This window comes from Brachycentrus maculatus, unplaced genomic scaffold (genome assembly GCF_059751285.1).
Source record: "Brachycentrus maculatus isolate JH-2025_06_01 unplaced genomic scaffold, ASM5975128v1 h1tg000282l, whole genome shotgun sequence".
Classification (NCBI taxonomy): Eukaryota; Metazoa; Arthropoda; class Insecta; order Trichoptera; family Brachycentridae; genus Brachycentrus; species Brachycentrus maculatus.
Window position 1 is genome coordinate 313866 of NW_028281033.1, and position 26299 is coordinate 340164.

Below are 26299 nucleotides of genomic sequence, written 5' to 3' on the forward strand. Positions count from 1 at the left end.
TATATATATATATATATATATATATATATATATATATATATATATATATATATATATATATATATATATATAAATAAATATATATATATATATATATATATATATATATAAATATATATTTATATATATATATATATATATATACATATATATATATATATATATATATATATATATATATATATATATTTATATATATATATATATATATATATATATATATTTATATATAAATATATATATATAATATATATATATATATATATATATATATATATATATATATATATACATATATATATATATATATATATATATATATATATATATACATATATATATATATATATGTATATATATGTATATATATATAATATTTTTATATTTTTTTATTGTGCAGACAACACATGCGGTTTCGGTGCCGGTCGCGTACTGGCTTTTTATATTTGAGAGTACATACACATTTAAAGCTATTGATGTCAGTTACAGCCAGGCTTCCGCGAATGCGTGAACTTTTTATTTTGTCTCTAAAGGACACTCCAGCTGACCATCAAAGCATTCGCATTTCAGCAGTTTCTAGTTGCCTAGAGTAGGTGTTATACATCGTCCAGCCATAGAGGAGTGCGGGTCTGACAATTATTTGGTAAATTTTTCCCTCCATCAGCTAAAGCTTGGCTGGGATTTTCGGGTCACAAAGGTATACCTTCACTGATTTAATATACCTACTAGAAATTCGGAAAAATGGTAAAATTATAGTATTTTATAGTATTTTCACTAGTCTGTTCAGTTAGCCCAGGTGGGGTTAGACGCTTTGCGGATTAAGCCGACAAACCGTATTGTTACACATACTTTCCACAATACATAAGAATCCATTATAATTATTATTAAGATTGCTATTTCGCTGCTCAAAAGGAAATTTAATTTATAAAAAAGTTCAGCTTTCAAACACGCAAGCTTTATCTCGAGTTAAAATTATACAGGGAAATCAGGAGAGTTATTGTCACCTCCCAGTTATTGGCTTTGCTGATTTTATAATTCCTAAATATTGTCTAAGAGTATGCAAAAGAAGAATGTGTGTAGACTGAATGCAGTCGAAATGAGATATATCAGTGCGGCAAAACCAAGTACGATAGATGTTCGAATGGTGATATAAGGAAAGAATGCAAGGTTAAGAAAGGTGTGTGATTTACTCTGCCTACCCCTGCAAGGAAGCGCCGTGATGGTTAGTATATGATCAATCACAGTGGTTTTAGTATACCGGTTTCGAGACGTGTCCGTCTCTTCATCAGGACAATCACTACAAAAACAAACGATACCACACGTCACCACCATAGCACTATTCACACACTTAAAACTATATAAAATGTTGATCACACACTATTTTGGAATTTTTCGTATTACCTAACGTCCAAATGACTCTGAAATCTAGCTACGGGTTATGCAACACCGCTTATCGTGACCCTACTCAGGCTTCAACTTTTTAAATTTCATAGCCTATGCCTACTCGTGAGTGGATTTACTCTTAATGTTTAAAGTTACTATAGTTTCATGTTATTCATGGGTGAAAATTCTAGGCAAAAACACTCGCTCACATACGATTTTGGTCGACCCGAAGACCAACATGCACTAGTGGTTGCAGAACAAACATGCACTAAGGGCTGATGTCTGACATGCACTAGGGATGTTAATCAAAGTACGTCGGGTTTATATAGGTTGAAAGGAGGGAGTGGGGTTTAAATTGGTTTTTGACAACCCTTGCTTAATAGATTTTGAATCAAATAGAAATGAAAATATAAATGAATAAAAAGAAGTCTTGAATTTCTCTTCACAAGGTATTCTGTAAACACGTACAAATGAAAATTGACAATTTTTTATTCATGATGGTCTTGAAAGGAGTGAGCGATATGCAATAGAGACTATGCCTTTGCCAAAGAGAAACGCAGAGGAGCTCGAGTGCACACATGGAAAGATCCATGCTTGGTTTTAGCCTGATGGATAAAATAAAAAAATGAAGATACCTGAAAAAAAACCAAGGTGGAGGATATCATGAATTGCTTGGCAAAACTCAAATGCCAATGTTGCAAGACAGGTCCCCCCAAAGTTCGACCCCAAGAATTTTACGATAGAGACCTTGGGAGAACTGAAGAGGTGTCGGAAGACCCCAAAAGAGATGGTCTGACGACATAGTCGCTGTGGGGGGTAGAAACTGGCTGCAAGCAGCAACCGACTGGAGGTATGTAATGGAAAGAAGGGGAAGAGAACTATGAAGAGAACTATGAATGATAGCCTCATGAAGAAGAAACAAGATTGTAATTTAGTGTTTTATCTAAATAAAATGAGTTACAGAGTGATAATCATGATACACTAGAATGCTGTATATTATTATAGGTATTTCTACATACACAGATATCGCTCACTCTTTTCAACAAGGTCATTTATGTAAAAAATCGTCAATTTTCAGTTGTGCATGTTTTCGGAAAATGTACTATATCCCAGCAAAAACGGCATATTTTTAACTTAATATTTACCTGCTACAGGGCAGAAAGTGTTGTTTTTGCATTTTGAAGAAAAGGTTTTGTTCAATATTTTTTTTAAATATACTTACTAAATATTTTTCAAATGGAGACAAAACCTTCAAGTTTTACCTAAAAAGGTCTGTTGCATAGTTAAAAGTTCAATAAGTGGCTTGATATTTATTTTTAATGCATTTCATAATATTCTTAAACTTCAAAAACGATCTCCTGAATTTTTTTTTTATATTCTTATGACGTTTTTGAAAGGAGTGAATGATATGTATTATACTAGGATGCAGGTAGTTAAAAGTAGGTAATCGATGTCCTGTTTGGAACGGTTGGTAACCCTGAACTATAAGCAGTTACATAACGAACATGCGTGTGTTGTTGCCGTATATAATTTACATTGAGTTGCTATGATAGTAAATAAATATTGACTCTATACACGATTTTCGTTTTGCAATGATATGCCTAGCAACCATTAAAAAATACTAAAGGTTAATTTAGCGGTTGCAAACTAATCAAATATTGCCGAATTAATGGTCTTTTATAAGTAAACCTGTGTTTTTAAATTTTAAATTATCATTTTGTTGGCATCTCAACATAGATAAAGAAGAATATGGAAGTCTGGGTATTTACAGGGCCTACGACCATCATAGGCCTGGTTAAATGATCGCTTTACACACGTGTAACATTCACCAATTCTACCCATTATTGACTTCCACACTACTCAAATTTATTGGAAGTTCTATATGGTACTGATATATGAACCAATTTTGAAACATTATTCTTGAATCAGTAGAACTTCACATCTATTGGTGAGATGAAAATAAGCCTTTTTTTTAACAGAAACTCTTTTATTAGTATGTGAGGTCCGAATCCTGGATTATAATCACACACATGAGAAACGCCAGGAAATATCATTTTCATTTTTTTTTATTATTTAAGCTTATAATTTGACCAGATACAGTAATTTAAAATAAATCATTTAATCAAATATTGGCAAATTTATGGTATTTTATGTGTAAACCTGTTTTGTTAAATATAAAATTAAGGTTTTTTGACATCTCAACATAGATGAAGAAAAATCTGGAAGTCTGGGTATAGGGCTTACATAAGCCTGGTTAAATGATTTTTTTACAAAAATTCACCAATTCTACCCATGATTGACAACCACACTACTCAATTTTTTTCGAACTCCTAGATATATTGATCAAACTCGTGACCGACATCTAAGTTCACAAAAGCCATCTGTGTTGGAATATGGAAAGCATTTATTAAGCAGTGACTCTTTTTATTTGTATGCAAGGTCCGAATCCTGGATAAAATTCACACACTTAAAACCGCCTAAAAACATCGTCGAAAGTTCTGTGAATACCCAGACTTCCATACTCTTCTTCATTTATATTGGATATCAAATGTATCATTAATATCAAGAAATATTATTACTGAGGGTTGTGACCCTTGTCGAAGCAATGACTCTTCTCCAGTTATCCCTTGACTGCGCTGCACGTAGCGCTCCAACCACCGAGGTGCCTGCTGCTGCCTTAACTTGATCGGTCCATCGTGTGGGGATCTTCCTCTCCCTCTCTTCCCCTCCAGACTACCAGTCACAACCAGTCGTTCCAGGCTATCCTCATTGTGTCCAAAGAACTGGAGAATCCGTCGCGTACAGACGTTTTCCAGAGTCAAGCCATCCAAGTGTAACTCCTGAACCAATGGACTCGTTGGTGCGTCTAACCGTCCATGGGATTCGGAGCATGTACCTTCAACACCACATTTAAAATGCGTCAATTTTTCTCCTTTCTGCTGCTTTACGGTCCATGTTTCAGCAGCATAGATAAAAAAGGAGTGGACCAAGCTCCTGACAAGCTTCATCTTGGTGTTGTTACTCACACCCCGGTCTTTCCAGATTTTGTCTAGCTTAGGCACATGGCACTTTTGCTAAATGTAAATTCACAGTAAAATCCTGATACAATTTTGTTTTACATATTCTGTAATTTCCGCAACATAGTTCATAAAATTGCTTTGCAATAGAGGTCTGTCAGGCAGCCTAGATGCTTCTGTGTCAGATCTGGGAATGCGCTCGGGAGAGATTTCAATGTAAGGGTTGATCTGTGTTGTAATAGTCGGCGTCGGCGTCTCGGCGGCGCCGGTTTACGACAAAGTGTCGAGTAATGTGAATATATCCAACCTCTACATACAGTACATTGTAATCGCCAATGCGAGGAAAATCGTTGTAAAAATGCTACGCTATAAACATTGCATTCCCTATGTTAATATACACAAACATACATACTTAAAGAAACATGTACATTAAAAATAAAACAACATTTTGAGTGTGTCCAAACACTTGTTGACAAATCTGGATTATCTCCAATTAAAGAAGTTATTTTCAAAATATTTTTTTACATATTAACAAAGATAAAGAAGAATATGCAAGTCTGGGCATTTACGATGCTTGCGACCATCATCTCACCAATAGATGTCTCTAGTGAAATTCTAGTGATTCAAGCACTATGTTTCGAAATTGAACCAAATATATAGAAGTTCTAATCATTTGAGTAGTGTGGTTCTCAATCATAGGTAGAATTGGTAAATGTTACACGTGTGTAAAGTGATCACCAGCCTATGACGGTCGTAAACCCCATAATGCCTAGACTTCCATATTCTTCTTCATCTATGTTGAGATGTCAAAAAATAATATAAAAATAAAACTAAAAATTTGAACAATGAGCACCAACTCGAGTACTCTGTTTATCCTGCTGTGGCTCCTGGTATATAAAAACAATATTATTTTTTGTTTACAAATCTTCTTCCTGGCTCCATTCTGACTTATCGTCTTTGTAGACTGTTGGGGTCAGATCTCCTCGTCCTCTGGTTGTAGGTCCTTCTGTCATAGACAACGTCACCTAGACCATGCCTTCAAATCATGTTATCTTTCTGTAGCGTCCATGAAGTTTTAGGTCTTACTCTAGATGTCTTTCGAGGAAGATCCATGGCAATTGCCTGGTTCACAATATGATCAGGTTCTCTGCGTCCTATGTGCCCATACCATCTCAATCGCCTTTCCTCTACCTTACTTTTGATACTTGTTAACCCAGGCTTCGACGAAGGCGTGAACTCTGTATTTTGTCTCTAAGGGACACTCCAGCCGACCATCTAAGCATTTACATTTCAGTAGTTTCTAGTTGCCTAGGGTAGGTATGACAATTATTGAAGATCCATGGCGATTGCATGGTTTACAATATGTTCAGGTTCTCTGCGTCGTATGTGCCCATACCATCTCAATTGCCTTTCTGTATATGTTTTTGTGTATGCGTTCGTGTGTGTAGTGTAGCCTTGTACAATCTCTCTACTAAATCAGTTGAAAGCAGTAATTAAGTAAGTTTAAATTATATGTATTAGCAAAGGGCTTGTTTATGAAAAAACCTGTTTAATATAGGTGCTGTAACTATGTAGGATGTTGGTAGGTACTACGGTCCTTCCAAGTGCTGTGTGCTCTAAACAGCCATTTGTCATGCAATGCCCACATATCAGTGGCAATCATATCTATATATAATAATCATATCACATATCGGTGATAATCGCTAAAGATGTCTATATTGAGCGATTACCACTATTATAGATGTCTCAAATTAAAATGACGCATCTATCATTTTTATACGACAGAAGATGAACGTCTGAGCATCCCAGGACTTACAACCTGGCGTGTGACTGGCCCAAAGGATCCTTTTATTGACTTGTGTAGCGTTCAATATTCTGCTCATTTTTTGGGTTTGTGGAGCTTTGATGAGATGTCGAAAAATAATATAATTTAGTTTTGTTTATATATTAATCTTTATCTAAATATACTTAACCATTTTCTACTGTAATTAAATAAAAAATTAGTAATTGAAAATAAAAAAAATCATAAATAAAATTTCTTTCACCGTTCTTTCCTCACTAATTCGTCCCACATATCCAAAACATTTCTTAATTGAATCGATAATATATATATATATATATATATATATATATATATATATATATATATATATATATATACTACTACTACTACTACTACCATCACGCCGTTTCCCCGCAGGGGTAGGCAGAGAGGATGGAACGCCACACTCTTCTGTCCTGACATACACTCCTAGCCTCCTTCACATCCATACATCTAGTCATACATGCCCTCCGATTACGCAGACTTTTGACACCGCCAGATTTTAGGTTCTGATTGATCTGATCGTGCCAAGTCTTTTTCGGTCGTCCACGTTCTGTTTTCCCTCTCACATTCGCCACATATATTTTCTTAGTCATTCTCTCGCTATCCATTCGCTCCACATGTCCATACCACCGCAAAGAGCTCTTTCTAATCTTTTCGATTATTTCTCGTTCAGCCTTACATTCCTTTCTTATATCATCGTTTTTAATTCTGTCATACAATGATTTTCCACACATTCGTCTGAGGGAGCGAATTTCAACAGCATTCACTCTGCTTTCATCCTTCCTTTGCCAGTTCCATGTTTCGCTTCCATACATTAGTGTCGTACATATATATATATATATATATATATAAATATATATATATATATATATATATATATATATATATATATATATATATATATATATATATATATATATATATATATATATATATATATATATATATATATATATATATATATATATATATAAATATATATATATATATATATATATATATATATATGTGTATTCTATACATATATATATATATAAATATATATATATGGATATATATATATATATATATATATATATATATATATATATATATATATATATATATATATATATATATATACATATATATATATATATATATATATATATATATATATAGGAGTATTCAACCCATACTTGTAAATCCAAGAATCTGGGCTGATTACCTTGCCTTCAGTAAATAAAGTATAAAGTTAATACCGTGCTTATTTTATTTTATTTGATTTATTTAGAAATTTAACAGAACATTAACATAAATACATTTACAATAATGAATAACAAATAAAACAGGTAATTGTAACAATCCAAATCCAAAATTTCAAAAATTTTAAATGAGTTAAAAGTAAACAGCAAGAATAAAATACAGCACAAGTTGAGAAGATTGATAGGCAGACTTTATTTAGAGCTAAAGTAAAATAAAAATAAAAAATATAAACAGATAAAGATTTAAAAGTTGAGAGGAGCAATAAAGTAAAAATAAGTGCTATAAGGCAACAGCAAAAAAAAAGTACAAACACATAAAACAGAAAACATACGTAACTATTCATATATTGATACGTAGTATCAATATATGAATATCTCCTATATGAACAAACCCAGCGTTGTAAACAAAAATTTGGACACACTTAAAGTACTGTCGTATTTCTCATCTTATCAGGGATATGTAACTCTTTTTCTGTTGATTCTAATTGGTGCCCTATGCACTCTTTGGGTGCGAATGGGGTCATTTTTTATTGTTATTGCAACAGGATTCGTATCGTTCAAAGTGAATCGGTTATTGTATAAATATTGCAACAAAATGAGCTAGATCTGAAGTACAGGTTATTGACACGCAGTATTAACCCATTTAGTTTCAGAACTGTTGCTATGCCAATTCTAGTCTTTAGTGAGATTGTTTTATTTTTCAAAGATATTATTAGACATTTGCACGTAGAGATGTGACTAATAGATAACTGTTACTTATTCGGTTACTCGAATGGTATTCGCTACTTTTTTCGGTTTTTATTTCTTTTCTACTTCTTCTTGGTGTATTTTTTTTAATCACCTAATGTCCAAGTGACTCTGAAATCTAGCTACGGCTTATGCAACACCGTTTACCATGTCCCTAGTTTCATAGCCTATGCCTACTTGTGAGTGAATTTACTCTTTATGTTTAAAGTTACTATAATTTAATGTAATTCATGAGTGAAAATTCTAGGCAAAAACACTCGCTTTCTTGGTGTAGGCCTTGTGGCTTGTTTTTAAGAGGGATAAGTTTCCTCTAATGTGTAAAGGCAATTAGCCGTAACTCAAGTTGCGGCTGTTTGGCGTAACACGGCTTAAAGCATTCTTATAACTGGCCTCTATCATATATGATCACAGATTTTGCTGTATCTTTTTCCTTTACCGAGATATTCATTATCCAAATAGCCGCAATATTGTATTAATGATTAGCTTTTTTATGATTAATTTAGATGAGATGTTTCTGGTTGTGGTCCCGTGGTTAGTGTTGCGGACTCTTGAGTCAGAGTTTCTGGGTTCGAACCCACTCTACTGCAATATGATACTTATTTCTAATAACGAGCCGCTTAGGCTCACAAAAATAGTATAAAATGGAAGTACTTTTTAAATAATAAAAACATTTTTTTTACTATTTTTTTACATCTTATCAAAGATGAAGAAGAATATGGATGTCTGGGCATTTACGGGACTGACGATCGTCATAGGCTGGTTTAAGTGATCACTTTACACACGTGTAACATTCACCAATTCTACCCATTATTGACAACCACACTACTCAAATTCTTGATATATGAACCAATTTTGAAACTTTGATCTTGAATCACTAGAACTTCACCAGAATTTGAGTAGTGTGGTTGTCAATAATGGGTAGAATTGGTGAATGTTATGAAAATAACTCCTGTAAGAGATAATCCAGATTTTGTGAACAAGTATTTGGACACACTCAAAATGTTGTATATTTTTTTCTTGATTTATTAAAATGATTTTATGATCATTTTATAAATGACTCACACGCTTTCTCATAGGAATATCCAAGGAGCCAAAAATACATTTAAGTAGTTTCCCGAAGTTAGCACAAAGAGCGAACTGGCCTTGAATCAATTCCAGCGGCAGATTCAGACGAGGATAACCCTGAAAGTGACTACGTACAAAATATTTGAAACATTTTGACATCTTAACAAAGATGAAGAAGAATATGGAAGGCTGGGTATTTGCAGGGCTTGTTGTGATCGCTTTCAACGTTCACCATTCTACACATGATTGACAACCACACTCTTCATATTTTTGGAATTCCTATTGATCATATAATTCTCACGTCGCTTCATGTGCGAATTCTCGACGGCATTCATGGTTGATTTGAGTAAGCTTTGTATTTACAGGGCTTGTTAAGTGATCACTTTACACACGCGTTGAATGTTACGCGTGTGTAAAGTTATCATTCTACCCATGATTGACAACGACACTACTCAAATTTTCTGAACTCTTATATATACTATATAAATTTATCAATCTTTCAAACTTTAAAGCTAAATTGTTCGAAATCTTATAAACCTAAAAAGGTAATTCTATTCCCTGTCCTTTCCTTTTCTTCTTTCCCTATCACTGTCATCTCCTTTTCTCTTTATCCCATCCTTGTCTCATGTCTCTTCTTATTTATAGACTTTTCTTATGCATAGTTGTGATAACTGTAATTGGTACACATGATTTTATTTTCATATTATTTTTTGACATCTCATCAAAGATGAAGAAGAATATGGAAGTCTGGGCATTTACGGGGCTTACGACCGTCATAGGCTGGTTTAAGTGATCACTTTACACACGTGTAACATTCACCAATTCTACCCATTATTGACAACCACACTACTCAAATTCTTGGAAGTTCTATATATATGAACCAATTTAGAAACCTTGTTCATGAATCACTAGAACTTCACTAGAGACATCTATTGGTGAGATCTAAAGAAGCTTTTTACTAAGCAGAAACTCTTATATTAGTATGTGAGATCCGAATCCTGGATTATAATCACACACATGAGAAACGCCAGAAAATACCATTTTCATTTTTATTATTAAGCTTATAATTTGACCAGATAATTTATTTACAACATTTTGATTTTTGTATTCTGATTTATTATATATTGTAACTGTTGTTCTTCCTTCCAATAAAATAAAATAAAAATAAAAATAAATAAAATCAGTTAAAAATCAGCAAAAAATAAAAATAAAATTAGTTGGTTAGTTAGTTAGTTAGTTAAAGTTTGACAACCTCTGCAAAGACCAACAAAGTAGTGACGCAAACAGGTGTCCAGCATTGACCTATTTAGTGAACACCTCAGTGCTAAACATTTGGCTCGCGGGCCAACTTGCCACGAGGTAAGACATTCCTCTTGGCACGACAATAGGATATACTAATTTAGAATGGAAGCGTGCTAAACTGTGTTCTTAAATAACAATGAAAAAATGTATTCATTGCTCACAGAGCGATGTATTGAATACTTCCGTGAATGTAGTTTACTGATGCTCGCATTTGATCATCGTTAAGATAATTAAAGATTTTGTGATTGTGATTGATGGAAAATGATGTGAATTAAAAAATATTTTTTACGGGTAAGGTTTTATTTAATACGAAACTAAAAACTTCTTACAAAGTGATTAGTTTGATTTAATTTCGTTATATACTCGTAAATATATTTATCTAAATCAAAATATACTTATTTATGATTTTCTACTTTAATGACACAATTATTTTATAATTAATAACAGCATTTTGAGTATGTTCAAATACTTGTTCACAAATCTGAATTACATCCAATTATAGGAGTTATTTTTCATATTATTTTTTTCACATCTTATCAAAGATACAAAAGAATATGGAAGTGTGGTTATTTACGGGGCTAACGACCATCATATGCTTAGATAAAGTGATCACTTTACACACGTATAACATTCACCAATTCTGCCCATTATTGACAACCACACTACTTAAATTATTGGAGGGTCTATAAATATATATATATATACATACATATATGTATAAATATATATATATATATATATATATATATATATATATATATATATATATATATATATATATATATATATATATATATATATATGTATATATATATATATATATATATATATATATATATATATATATATATATACATATATATATATATATATATATATATATTTATATGTATATATATATATATATATATATATATATATATATATATATATATATATATATATATATATATATATATATATATATATATATATATATATATATATATGTATATATAAATCAAATTTTGAAACATGGTTCTTGAATCACTAGAACTTCACTAACGACATCTATTGGTGAGATGAAAAAAAGCTTTGGGCATGTGAATCGAATGATTGGAGAAATAATAGTAAAACAAATCTATGAGGCGGATGTGGTTGGTAATAAAAACTCTCGACCCTTTGGATGAGCTGATTACTCAACGTCAAGGGTCGTTGGGCATCTAAGCATGAACTGTTGCACAACACATGGGTATTTGCAACATTTATTGTAAGCCCCATGTGCGTAGAATACCTATTTACTCTGTCTACAATTAATTGGAGACCCTCAACGGAGTCATTAATTATAACAGCATCATCTGCGTACTCTAGGTCGCAGAGTTTCCGGGAGCGGGAGATGGATATATGTACCTCGGTCAGATGGTAATGACTTTCGAAGAATGAAATCCATGAGGATGATGAAGAGAAACGGCGCAAGGACGCAGCCTTGTCTGACTCCGGTAGAGACCCCAAACCAATCCGTGACAACATCTTCAACGTCTAGGTAGTTATACCAAATATAATGTAAAATACACCACCATGTTTTAATGCCCATGGTAAGGGAGTTTATAAACTTATCAGGGGTTGCTAAGCGGTACAATCCCCCATTACCACCACCAAACCCTAATACCTAAGGAGGAACACCAGGCAGACTTAAGCTATTCTAAAGACCCTATCACTGCAATATGTACCGAACGTTTTTCTTCTTCTCTTCTTCTTGGTGTATGCCTTGTGGCCTGTTTTTAAGAGGGATTAGCAGCCCCAATTTCCATCTGTCAATCCATCTCTTTGGCAGTCTGCGCGGGAGTCGTCTACTTTGGGGTTGGCCATAATGCAATGTGGCGAAGTCTGGAGGGTTCCATTCTCCTCACACGCGCATATCATTGTCTCCTTCGTTGCCTTCCCCACCTAACGGCATCTTCCATCTCTCATATTTCCCTTATCTTGGTGTTCCTTATTCTATCTCGTAGAGTCTTCATTTCTGACACTCTTGGCGCATATTTTGTTACTGCGGTGTTCGCTTTGCATTCGATCCCATATGTCATGATGTTTTCACACAAGTTTTATATTTTTTAATTTTGCTGCCGATCTTCATATAGAATTGCTTTTAAATCGCATCACATTATTATTAATGCATGTATGTATGTATACATATAAATCAACCATATTGCGCAACATGTTAGCGTAAAGAATTTCGCTATCGGTTGAGAAAGGAATTTCGATTGGGTCGAGTGACGTCACGAATGGGTGTGGCGCTAAAAGCGATATTAAACGCGCTGATTGAAAAGTAATCAAACGTTCGCTTATTTACGTATCCTCGATTGAAATTTGGGAAATTTTACCGAGGCGATGTTTACTCATAATCTAGGCAGGGTCGGCAAGACCGCCCTAAAGCTACAAGGTCGTAAGTAACAACAACAGAAAAACACACACACAAACATGTTTTACGGAGCTTTTTTAAACGACTCCAAATGATTCGTTTGTGCATCGTAGTCATACAGGTGAAAGTGACCAAGTGGATTTTTTACAAAAACGTGATCATTGACTATTTGATATATAACTAGCTTAATATTGCCCAGAAAAATATCACAAAGGATTTTAAACTTGGAAATATAATATATTAAAAGTATAAAAATGACTAACTGCATTGATGTTTATTTTCTTGCCAAGTAAAAGTGACTTAAATAGCCCTCCTGAACATTTTACGTTTTGTCAGTTGGTCTTTCTCCTATACGACTACGATATATATATATATATATATATATATATATATATATATATATATATATATATATATATATATATATATATATATATATATATATATATATAAATATATATATATTTCAATTTTATTATACACATATTTAAAAACTATTTTTTTAATAACCTAACGTCCAAGTGACTCTGAAATCTAGCTACGGCTTATGCAACACCGCTTATCTTGACCCTACTTAAGCTTCAACTTTTTAAGTTTTAAAGCCTATACCTACTCTTGTGAGTGGGTTTACTCTTTATGTTTAAAGTTACTATAATTTCATGTGGTTCATAAGGGAAAATTCTAGGCAAAAGACTCGCGTATTTAAAAACTGACTAATTAACTAACCATCGCGCCCCTTCCCCGCAGGGGTAGGCAGAGAGAATGAACGCCACCAATCTGTCTTTGCACACAATCTTCGCCTCTTCCACATTCATACATCTTCTCATACATACACGCCAATTATTCCGACTCCTGACCGGACCATTTTCAAATATCTGATGTACTTGATCATGCCAATGCATAATGGTTTTTTTTTTTTTTTATTTATGTATGTATTTTTACACCGTTTGCTATAAAGTTATTACTTAAGGCAGACAATGCCAGGTCGTAAGTCGTAAGCCCTGCCAATATTTTATGGAAAGAAATTTGTGTTAGTGATTAGTTTATTTTTTTATATTCCTATTTACTGTAACTTTTATGGCTTTGAATTTTACTTTTTGCCGTGTTTTTTTTTGCGATTCAGTCTTGTTAACCTTAATCCCATGTCCCAAAACGAGTGATGGAAATTACTCATCGGGAATATTATATATCGCTCAGTCCTTTCAAGAACGTCATAAATCAAAAATCGACAAATTTCAGTTGTGCATGTTTTCGGAATGCCCAGAAAATGTACTATATCCCAGCAAAAGAGGCATATTTTTGACTCAATATTTACCCGCTACAGGGCAGAAAATGTTGTTTTTTCATTTTGAAGGAAAGGTATTGTTTAATTTTTTTTTTTAAATATACTAAATATTTTTCAAATGGAGAAAAAACCTTCAGGTTTTACCTAAAAAGATGTGTTGTACGGTAAAAAGTTCAATAAGTGGCTTAATATTTATTTTTAATACATTGTGTTATATTTTTAAACTTAAAAAACGTTCTCCTGAAAAATCAAGTTTTTTGATTTATGACGTTCTTGAAAGGAGTGAGCGATATGTGACTTACGAGTATGTATGTATTACATATTTTTAAATAAATAAATAAATATTCAGACTTTCATGTACCCTTCCTTTGAAAAATATGCTGTTAAGATATTGAATATATTTCTATTTATTTGAGTGCAATTATTATTTCTTTTAACTCTTATCCGCACCCCATATTGCATAGGGCACTGTATAGTAGCGACACAGTGTTATCTTGATCTTTAATTGCATGAAAGCAAGGTGATCAGCCCTGCGCTTTTTGTACCAGTCCAGGGTGATATTAAATAAATATGAGAGTGAAAATCAAAATAATTATTTAGCTCAAAAAATATTTTTAAATCCTAAATCTACAGAAATGTTTAATAACGAAATTTTTAATTGCTTCAGAATATGAAAGCCTTCATAATAACGTTTGATCCACCCACTTATTTCTTCAAAGCATCCTTTTTGTGTTGTGCTGAAACCGCTTTAATATTTGAAGTATCGGCAAAGTAAATAAAAACATGTTTTGTACAATATTTTCCAAGAAATTTATACCAAAACACTTCAAAATGTAAACAAACAAATACAATTTCTGAAGGTTCTCTCAACAACCCTTTGGAAAACCCTTTAATTGATATGATTTCTCTTTGATGGAAGATATTTCAATTGCCTTTTACGTCATTTAGGGTTTGTTTATAAAGTTTAATGGTTAACGCGATTTGCTACCGTTCTAGAGGTCCTGAATTCGATTCACACGGGCAAAATAAATATAAGAACTTTATCAAATATAAATATAAATATATATATATATATATATATATATATATATATATATATATATATATATATATATATATATATATATATATATATATATATATATATATATATATATATATATATATATATATATATATATATATATATATATATATATATATATATATATATATTTATAAATCTATATACAACATATACTTGTTGGCTTGGCCATGTACTCCGCATGCCTCCTGAGAGCTTTAATCAAGCTTGCCTCTTTTACAAGGCATCAGGTTCGCGTCGCCCAGGACGACTGCTGACAATTCGTCGGCAGTTCTCGTCAGAACTTCGGGACGCGGATCTGACTTGGGAGGATGTAAGGGAGCTGGCAGCCGACAGAAAAGCCTAGAGACAGTTTGTGAACTCCATATACTCCACCTAGGGAGCGGATATGGTTTAATAATAAATAATATTTGTATAAGTGTAAGTACGACTTTGAAGCGACATCTAGCGAGATTCTTGCAAAGCAATGTAAGTGGGAACAAAAATGTGGAAACACACACAATAGTGATAATAAAATGACTGGTCTAAAAATAACAATTATAGGTTATATTATTAAATTCATTTTTAAATTATTTTTTTAAATTATTTAAGATAGTAATATATTTTTTTAAATAGCTGATATTATAATTTTACAAATCACTGTATTTGTTGGTACATAGAACCTCATAATGCTGTGCTAATTGCAGCAATCAAGGCGTATTACCCAAATCACTAGTATGATAATGGTTCTTATAAAAGGATTCTCGTTAGTGTTTTCTTATTTTCTTTAAACCCAGGTAACAATAGTCATAATTGAATTTTTAGGGATATTATTTTAGGGATATTATTACGAAGCAGAGAGGATGGAACGTCACACCTTTTTGTCCTGACATTCACTCCTCGCCTCCTTCACATCCACACATCTAGTCATACATGCCCTCCGATTTTTGACACCGCCAGTTTTGAGGTTCTGATTGATCTGATCGTGCCAAGTCTTAAGTCGAAAATATATGTACTTACTTATAACCCTTATCCGCACCCAATGGTGCATAGGGCACTGCATCGAATGACGCAGTGTTATCTTGATCATTACTTACATAAAGGCAAGGTGATCTCTTGCGCTTCAGGAACCAGTCCAGGGTAATATTAAATAAATATTACAGTGTTAAATCACCAATATTTATTTTCACCCCCCCTGGGAATCGAACCCGGGACCTCCAGCACGGTAGCTAAACACGCTGACCATTACACCACGGAGGCGGACATTATTAATACATATTAATTATGCAGTAAGACTATGACTTAATGATGCAGTAATTACTTCTTCTTCTTCTTTGAAGAAGAAGAAGAAGTAACTATCCATATTATGAAATAAATAAGCGGACCTGTCCTAGCTAATAAATCCTGAATATCACTATTTCATACTGTGTTATTATAGTATTTTATACTGTGTTATAGCGGTCTTGAACCGGAGTAACTTTGACTCCACGACACTAACCCAACCACAGCCGCCAACCACAAGCACAACTCGACTGTAATCTTGCATCTTGTTTCCTTGAAATTCAGTCGTTTGAGAATATAACACAGTGTAATACAACGCGTAGGTGTTGTGTTGTAGTGTAATACAGGTGGCGCAAAAATAATCACCCTATCGGAAGATGTTATCAGTTTTGCAAATGGCCTTGTTTGTCAATAATATTTGACATTTCGCTCATTCCTTTCAACAACGTCATAAATCAAAAATCGTCAATTTTCAGTTGTGCATGTTTTCGGAATGCCCAGAAAGTAACTATATCCCTTACTCACATACTTACTGGCATACTTTTAACTTAATATTTTTCATTTTTAGTTAATGTTTTACTAAGTAAATACCACTATTTCTTAAAATCTACTGTGATGCATTTCGCATCATTTTCAAACACCGTGAAAACATTAATTAAAAATGGATAGATTTTACCACAAAGTGACTGCCGAATCAATTAATGAAATTAATATTTTCCCGCTACAGTCCAGAAAGTGTTGTTTTTTCATTTTCAAGAAAAGGTATTGTTCAATTATTTTTTTAAATAAACTAAATATTTTTCAAATCGACAAAAAACATTCAGGTTTTACCTAAAAAGATCTGTTGCACAGTAAAAAGTTCAATAAGTGGCTTGATATTTATTTTTAATACATTTTATTATATTTTGAAACTTTAAAAACGATCTCCAGAATAATCAAGTTTTTTGATATATCGCTCACTCCTTTCAAGAACGTCATAAATCAAAAAACTTGGTTTTTCAGGAGAACGTTTTTAAAGTTTAAATATATAATACAATGTATTAAAAATAAATATCATACCACTTATTGAACTTTTTACTGTGCTACAGATCTTTTGAGGTTAAACCTGAATGTTTTTTTCTCTATTTGAAAAATATTTAATATATTTCAAAAAATAATGAAACAATACCTTTTCTTCAAAATGCAAAAAACAACACTTTCTGCCCTTAATAAGTTAATTAAGTTAAAAATATGCCGCTTTTGCTGGGATATAGTACATTTTTTGGGCATTCCGAAAACATGCTCAACTGAAAATTGACGATTTTTGATTTATGACGTTCTTGAAAGAAGTGAGCGATTTGTGAACTAGACAACTACAGTATACAAACAGATTTAAGGTGGCGCAAAATTATTCATATTATTTTTTTATATTTTTTTCAAATAACTTTTTTTTTAAATATAAATTTTTAAAAAGATTTTGAGCAATGGAAATCTTTATTTGGACCTTTATAATTTTTTTATGTTAAGTGGAAAAGATTATATCAGTCAAGTGGCCGCCGCCAGTGTTGATACGCATTTATACCCGTTTTATCAATCTGTTTGTATACTGCATCTGTCTAAATCACAAATGACAAATATTACTGACGTACGACGCGATTTGCAGAAGTTAAAACATCATCTGATAGAGTGAATAATTTCGTGCTACCCTGTACAACTTGTAGATGTACCTAAACCAAACGACCTACATGTTATTAACTTTTTAATATTTTTTCTTTATTATACCTTCATACATGTATGTATGAGGTTATTTTAAAGTCAATCTTGAATATTTAGATTTATTTGTCCGCCGAAATAAGTTTAGTGACCACAATTTGATGCAATTCGGTTCACCGTCTGTGTTATACTATATATCAGCGTATTCAGGTATTTATTTATTTATTTTTATTTCAAAACTTGAGGTAATGTGTGCAAGCCTATGGTTCATATGGTATATAAATTATATAACATACATATATTAATGAACACATACATATTATAGATACCCTTTCCGGGAGTACAAAAATTGTATGTCAGACTTTCTCTAGGGAGTGGGTTCTTTTTACATGATTTTTATTTTTTTTTTTCATTAAATTTATTATGAAAATAGAAGTTATGTTAAAATAATTTTAAAAAAAAAAAACCTCTTCGAAATATTTTTCAATTATGACAAAATTACACACAAATATCCACAGATGTCATTGCTATACAAGTTACATCATACTAACTGACAGACGGACTTAGACGTTCATTAACGTCCATACTCCTTTAAGGAAAATTCGCACCGACGTTCATTTACGTCCATACTCCCGTAAAGGTTAAACAAAAATATACATTTTAGAATAAAACAGTAAAAGGTAACAACTCGGGTACTCTATCCATCCTGCTGTGGCTTTGTGATCTTTTACTAAACGATGCGTATTTTTTTCTCATTTTTCGTTTATAAACCAATTCGCTGGCTCCATCCCAACTTATTGTCTTTGTAGACTGTTGGGATCAGCTCTCCTCGCCCTCAGGCTGTAGGTCCTTCTATCATGCACAACGTCATCTAGGCCATGCTTTCGAATCATGTTATCTTTCTGTGGCATCTTATTTTTTCTTATTTCATTATTTCTTACTTTCCTTCATTTTTTATTTATAGATCTATTGTTTCTTGTGTACGTTGTGTACATATGTATATGTACATAATATGCATACTCACTCCTTTCAAGAACGTCATAAATAAATAAAAACTTGATTTTTCAGGAAAACGTTTTTAAAGTTTGAAAATATAGCACAATGTATTTTAATACATAAATATCAAGCCACTTATTGAACTTTTTACTGTGCAACAGATCTTTTTAGGTAAAACCTGACTGTTTTTTCTCCATTTGAAAAATATTCAGTATATTTAAAAAAATACTTAAACAATACATTTTCTTCAAAATGCAAAACAACACTTTCTGCCATGTAGCGGGAAAATATTCATTTAAAAATATGCCGCTTTTTCTGGGATATATTACATTTTTAAGGCATTCCGAAAACATGCACAACTGAAAATTGACGATTTTTATATATGACGTGTTGAAAGGAGTGAGCGATGTGTATAAATATATATGTGCGCATATATATTTATACATATACTCGTATATTATTCTACTTTTTTCATTTTTAATTCGCAATTTCAATTTCGATTGTTAAATGCGCAATTTAAGTTATTATTTTTAAGTTTAATAATTATTTAAGGCATTCAAACGCCAAGTTTATACAAAATTTCACACAGCCGGTGACTAACAAGATGGTGTCGGATATATCCAGTGCTATCTCGATGGCGTGACGCAGTCGCATCCGTCCTCAGTACGTTCGGAACTAAAGACACAAGATAAACACCTCAGTTACCTTCAATCCGATACCTTTTGTACCAATTAATTTTAATAACCAGAAATTCTTTCAAAGACATCCCGTCATGTAAGTCTATAGTCGGCCGATGGTAACAGCTGTAGTATTTTTTCTCAATTCCTCAGCTAGAGGGGTGAACGACTCACAACATTTAAAACATTTTGAGTATTCGGATCTCACATACAAATGAAAAATTTTCTGCTGAATAAAAAAGCTAATTTATATTTTCTCGTTCTTTCCTTTAAACATGCTCCTTACCTTATGTTTTTTTTATATGCCTATTTACTGTAACTTTAATTGCTTTGAATTTTACATTTTGCCCTGCGTTTTCTTATTTGCATTTCAGTTTTGTAAACCTTAATCCCATGTCCCAAAACCAGTGATGGAAATTATCAGGATATATATATATATATATATATATATATATATATATATATATATATATATATATATATATATATATATATATATATATATATATATATATATATATATATATATATATATATATATATATATATATATATATATATATATATATATATATATATATATATATATAATATATATATATATATATATATATATATATACATATATATATATATATATATATATATATATATATATATATATATATATATATATACATATATATATAGTGATACAAGAACTATGTTTCAAAATTTGGTTCATACATATAAATATATATATATATATATATATGACTTACATATGTATGTAATATGTTTAAATAAATAAATAAGTTTAAAGCATTTTGAATGTGTCCAAATACTTGTTCACAAATCTGGATTATCTCCAATTATATGAGTTACATTTCGTATTATTTTTTGTAATCTCAACAAAGATGAAGAAGAATAAAGAATAATAATAAAAACTTATTTTTATCTCACCAATAGATGTTTCTAGTGAGATTCAAGAACAATGTTTCGAAATTGGACCATACATATAGAACTTCTAAGAATTTGCGTAGTTTGGTTGTCGATCATGAGTAGAATTAGTAAATGTTACACCTGTGTAAAGTGATCGTTTATACCAGCCTATGACGGTCGTAAGCTCCGTAAATTGCCAGACTTCCATATTCTTTATCATCTTTGTTGAGATGTTAAAAAGATAAAACTCAAAACATTGTACGAAAAAAGATTGTATGGTGTGTTTTTTTAGAGATATCCCGTAATAAATTGATGCGCCATCTTGTTGAAACCACAGCTCTGTCACATCCATCCCATTCAACAAGGTACGAAAAAATTAATCATGGTTTTGCAGCGCTCTCCATTGATCGTAACATTCTGGCCGGTATCGTCTTTAAAAAAATATGGGCCAATGATTCCACCTGGCCATAAAGCATACCAAACAGTGACTTTTAATGGACGTAAGGGCGTCTCGACAAAGTTTCTGGGTTTTTTAAAAGCCATTTAACCAAAAATGTGTCTCATTGGTGAACAAAATTTTGCGTTGAAAAAGAGGATCAAGCTGATATAGTTTTCGGCCCATTCACCAAACCTACGACGCGCATAATGGTCATTCAGTCTATTCATGGTGAAATGACAAAACTTACTGACTACAAATCAACTGTCAAATATCAAATTGACAGTTAATGTTAGTTTAAAAAACCAAACCTCAAAAACAAACATGTTTTATAGATAGCTCGATGATTAGTACGTCGTATACCTGAAAAAAAATAAACCTGAGCTGAGACAAATGCAGGCCCTTGTATCTTATGACAATATAATCGGTTTTATCTACAAATTGGTTAAAGATATGTTAAAAATAATCGTTGATATTTTTTATCGATTAGATTTATAGATACGTACCATATTTTAAATATAATTTCGATATCACTGAATGTGATAATTGAACCAGGACTCTCATTATCATGGGAGCAAAACGTATTGATTACTTTTGAACGTTTTACCGAGAAAAGCATCATGAATCATTATTCGATTATCTTTGCTCCAGAACATCCTATTTACAAATTGTTTGTGAACTGTAAAACATGTTAGATTTATCAATTAAGTATTACAGATTTTTATATGGAAAAATACGACTAAGTATGTAAAATATAAGGTAACATTGTAAAAATAAATACAACTAAATAACCATCAAGCTAATTTTCCGCAGTAAGCTGAGAGAATAGAACTCTACTTCACTCTGTTTTCCACGTTTAAACCAGACACACCCGCATATATATCTTCTTTTAACCCTTGTCCGCACCCAATGGTGCACAGGGCACTGCATCACATAAACGCAGTGTTATCTTGATCGTTAGTTAACACATACAGGAAAGGTGATCAGCCCTCCGCTTCAGCTATCAGTCCAGAGTAATATTGAATAAATATTTGAGTGAAAAAATCATTAGTATTTATTTGACCCCTTCTCCCTGAGAATTGAACCCGGGACCTCCAGTACACTACGGAGGCGCAAAATCATACACTATATATATATATATATATATATATATATATATATATATATATATATATATATATATATATATATATATATATATATATATATATATATATATATATATATATATATATATATATATATATATATATATATATATTTATGTATATATATATATATATATATATATATATATATATATATATATATATATATATATATATATATATATAAATATATATAAATACTGGTATATAATTTTATCCCTCATCTGTACCCAATGGTGCATAAGGCACCGCATCAAACTAATGGAATGTGATTTTAATCGTTTATAATATGAAGGCAAGGTGATCAGTCCTGTGCTTCAGGTATCAGTCCAGGATAACATTATATAAATATTTTAGTGAAAAAATCACTTATATTTATTTTAATCCCCCTTGGAGTCGATCCTGGACCTTCAGCACGCTAGCTTAACATGCTAACCGAACAAATATGTCGGCGGTGAATAATACTTTTCAATGTTGACATTTCTCGTTATAGGCATAGTAAAGCGTCAATTAGGGGGCTTCATCGGTCAATCAGTGTAAGTCCCATAAGGACTGAACAGAGATAATTGAATATTATCTCTGTTCGTCCGTCTGAGTTCTAAATGAAACGCTATAAAATATCTATAATCATTTTTTTATTTAAGCTTATAATTTGACCAGTCAATTTATTTACATTTTGAGTAAATACAACTACTTGTTCACAAATCTAGATTATCTGTTTTTCTGGCGAGCACTAGATATGGGGTTCTACTATTAAATATGGATTAAAAGTTAAATTTGCGAAAAATTAGTTAAAATTCATTACACAATATTTACAATGATTAAAGAAAACACTTCGTTTTTTACCACTTGAGTTTTATTATAGACTACATGTTTCAAAAGTTAAACTTCCATCATTCAGGTCTGTATAATAACTAAAATATAAAATATAAAATTGTTCTATAAATAAGGAGAGGGGAAAGTAAGGGGAAGGGGTTAGAAAATATACTGGCCAAACTGCGAGAAATTTAAAGATTAGAATTAAAGAACATCATAGCGGTCTTGTTAGTAATTATTTTTCGGAATTTGCAAATCATATAATAGATACTAATCACTCATTTCACTCTCATAAATTAAAATTATTACACCTTGTTCCATATAAAGGCCAAATTATGAATTATCTTGAAAATTTAGAAATACAAAAAAACCTGAATTCTAATAATAATTTATTAAATAATATATTGTTTCAAAATTCTTCGCCATTGCTTTCCATTTTTCCTTTGTTTTCAAACTCCGTTCCTTGACTAACCCCTTCCCCTTACTTTCCCCTCTCCTTATTTATAGAACAATTTTATATTTTATATTTTAGTTATTATACAGACCTGAATAATGGAAGTTTAACTTCTGAAACATGTAGTCTATAATAAAACTCAAGTGGTAAAAAACGAAGTGTTTTCTTTAATCATTGTAACATGTCTTACCACAAAGTTAATGCCGAAACAATAAACACAATATTTATATAACAAGTAACATTCCAACTAGAGGTTTTCACTTAAGTAATCTAAAAATAAAAATTTACTGTCATGTACATAAAAGTATAACTAATTAATAAACTTACATTACATGTTTTTATCAAATAATAGAAATTTTCTTTATCAAGTAGTCAAATAGACATCAAAAATATTTCTCTTAAACGTATTAAAAGAAACATTATTGATGTCTATTTCATTAAGCATCACATTGCACATATCGCAGGCTCGATTTAAAAATAAATTTTGGTGTGCATTTTAGGGATTTTAAATATTTTTTTGTTTTATCAACATATTTTGTGAACAAGCATTTGTACACGCGCAAAATGTTGGATATATTACAATTTGTTATACTCCAGTAAGGAAAATGTGAGTTGCACTGGTTGGCTTCTGAACCGTCATGAAAATAATGACGGAACTGTAACAAATTGACGTGACACCGTGTGTACAATGTTTACCTGACATTCGAGTGGCTAAATCGTTCAGTATAATTCTATCGGCGCGTGTAAGTGGACACATTCACAACGCTATCGCAGTCAAATAAATATTTCGTAGTCGCACAGGAAAAAGTTACTAACAAAAAGTAAAATGTTCAGGAGGGTCATTTAAGTCACTTTTGCTTGGCGAGAAAATAAACATCAAATGCAGTTAGTCATTTTTAACAAGTCAATATATGGTACTTCCATGTTTAAAATCCTTTGGGATTTTTTCCAGGGCAATATTAAGCTAGTAAGATATCAAATTGTCAATGATCACGTTTTTTGTAAAAAAATCACTTGGTCACTTTCTCCTGTATGACTACGATTTGTATTAATGAATAATATAAAAAAAAGTGAATAAAATATTAAGGGCACAAGTTTAACAGTGTTTATTTTTGACGCATTTTACCAATTTTCAAGTGTTATTTTTTGTCGAGTGACAGCTATTTCGCTAATGCTTATCGATTTTCAAGATACAGCATTTTGAGTGTGTCCTAATACTTGTTCACAAATCTGGATTACCTCCAATTGTAGGAGTTCTTTTTCATATTATTTTTTGACATCTCAACATAGATGTGGTTGTCAATTATGGGTAAAATTGGTGAATGTTATACGTGTGTAAAGTGATCACTTACCTATGACGGTCGTCAGCCCCGTAAATGCCCAGACTTTCATATTCTTCTTAATCTTTGATGAGATGTCAAAAAATAATATGAAATAAATATTAGACTGAAATATCACTAATATTTATTTTGACCCTCTTGGGAATCGAACCCGGGACCTCCAGCATGGTAGCCTAGCGCGCTAACCACTACACTATGGAGGCGGACATAGTTTAACTTCGATTTCTTCGACTTCTTAAAAATTGTGAATAAAAATCTGGTCCAAAATACATTCAATCAAAATTGAAAATAGTGTTTTCAGGCGTCTCCTAGTATGTAAAATAATTCCCGAAGAAACTTACATCCATTTTCACGAAGGTTTCTGCAAATGATAACTTACTAATTTCAACCGTAGATGTCGCCGACGATGTAGCATACAATTGATCTTTTCATTTGAAGCATGAATATAACATTCAAAATTTGAGTACATATAATATTATGGTTGTCAATTATGGGTGAACTTCATTCTTCTTCTTTTACCAAATCCGCTCTCATGCGGAGCATATGGAGTCCACAAACTGTCTCCAGGCTTTTCTGTCTGCCGCCAGCTCCCTTGCATCCTCCCAAGTCAGCCCGCGTCCCGAAGTTCAGACGAGAACTGCTGACGAATTGTCAGTAGTGGTCGTCTTGGGCGGCACAAACCTGATGCCTTGCCTTGTATTATAATAAGTGATCATATAAGTGATCACTTAAACCAGCTACTGACAGGTCGTTATTCCTGTAAATGCCCAGACATCCATATGTTGCTTCATTTATGTTGAAATATCTCCAGATATCAACGTCATATATCAAAAAACTTGATTTTTCAGGAGATCGTTTTTAAAGTTTAAAAATATAATGAAATGTATTAAAAATAAATATAAAGCCACTTATTGAACTTTTTACTATGTAACACATCTTTTTTTGGTAAAACATGAAGGTTTTTTCTCCATTTGAAAAAATTTAGTATATTTAAAAAATATATATATTAAACAATTTACCTTTTCTTCAAAATGCAAAAACAACACGTTCTGCCCTGTGCTGGGATATAGTACATTTTCTGGGCATTCCGAAATCATGCACAACTGAAAATTGATATCTCATGAATTTTAAGTTAATTTTTTAAGTGTATCTTTTTATATCATCTTGACTCATATTTTTTAAAATTTGTGGACTGGTTTCTTTCTGCAA

The 26299-nt window shown here is 31.7% G+C and overlaps 1 protein-coding gene across 2 annotated transcripts in view; it reads left to right on the forward strand.

Moving 5' to 3' along the window:
• The window catches only part of tws (protein phosphatase 2 regulatory subunit tws), a 72370-nt gene that overhangs the window by 14686 nt on the left and 31385 nt on the right, over positions 1 to 26299 (forward strand). The window contains exon 1 of one of the 2 annotated variants that reach the window (XM_088267087.1): positions 18384 to 18512. The exons of the other annotated variant lie outside the window; for it this stretch is intronic. Within the exon in view, the coding sequence (XP_088123213.1) occupies positions 18464 to 18512 (49 nt within the window). The 5' untranslated portion in view covers positions 18384 to 18463. Of the gene's footprint in view, positions 1 to 18383; positions 18513 to 26299 lie in introns of those variants that run through there. 2 annotated transcript variants of the gene reach the window in all.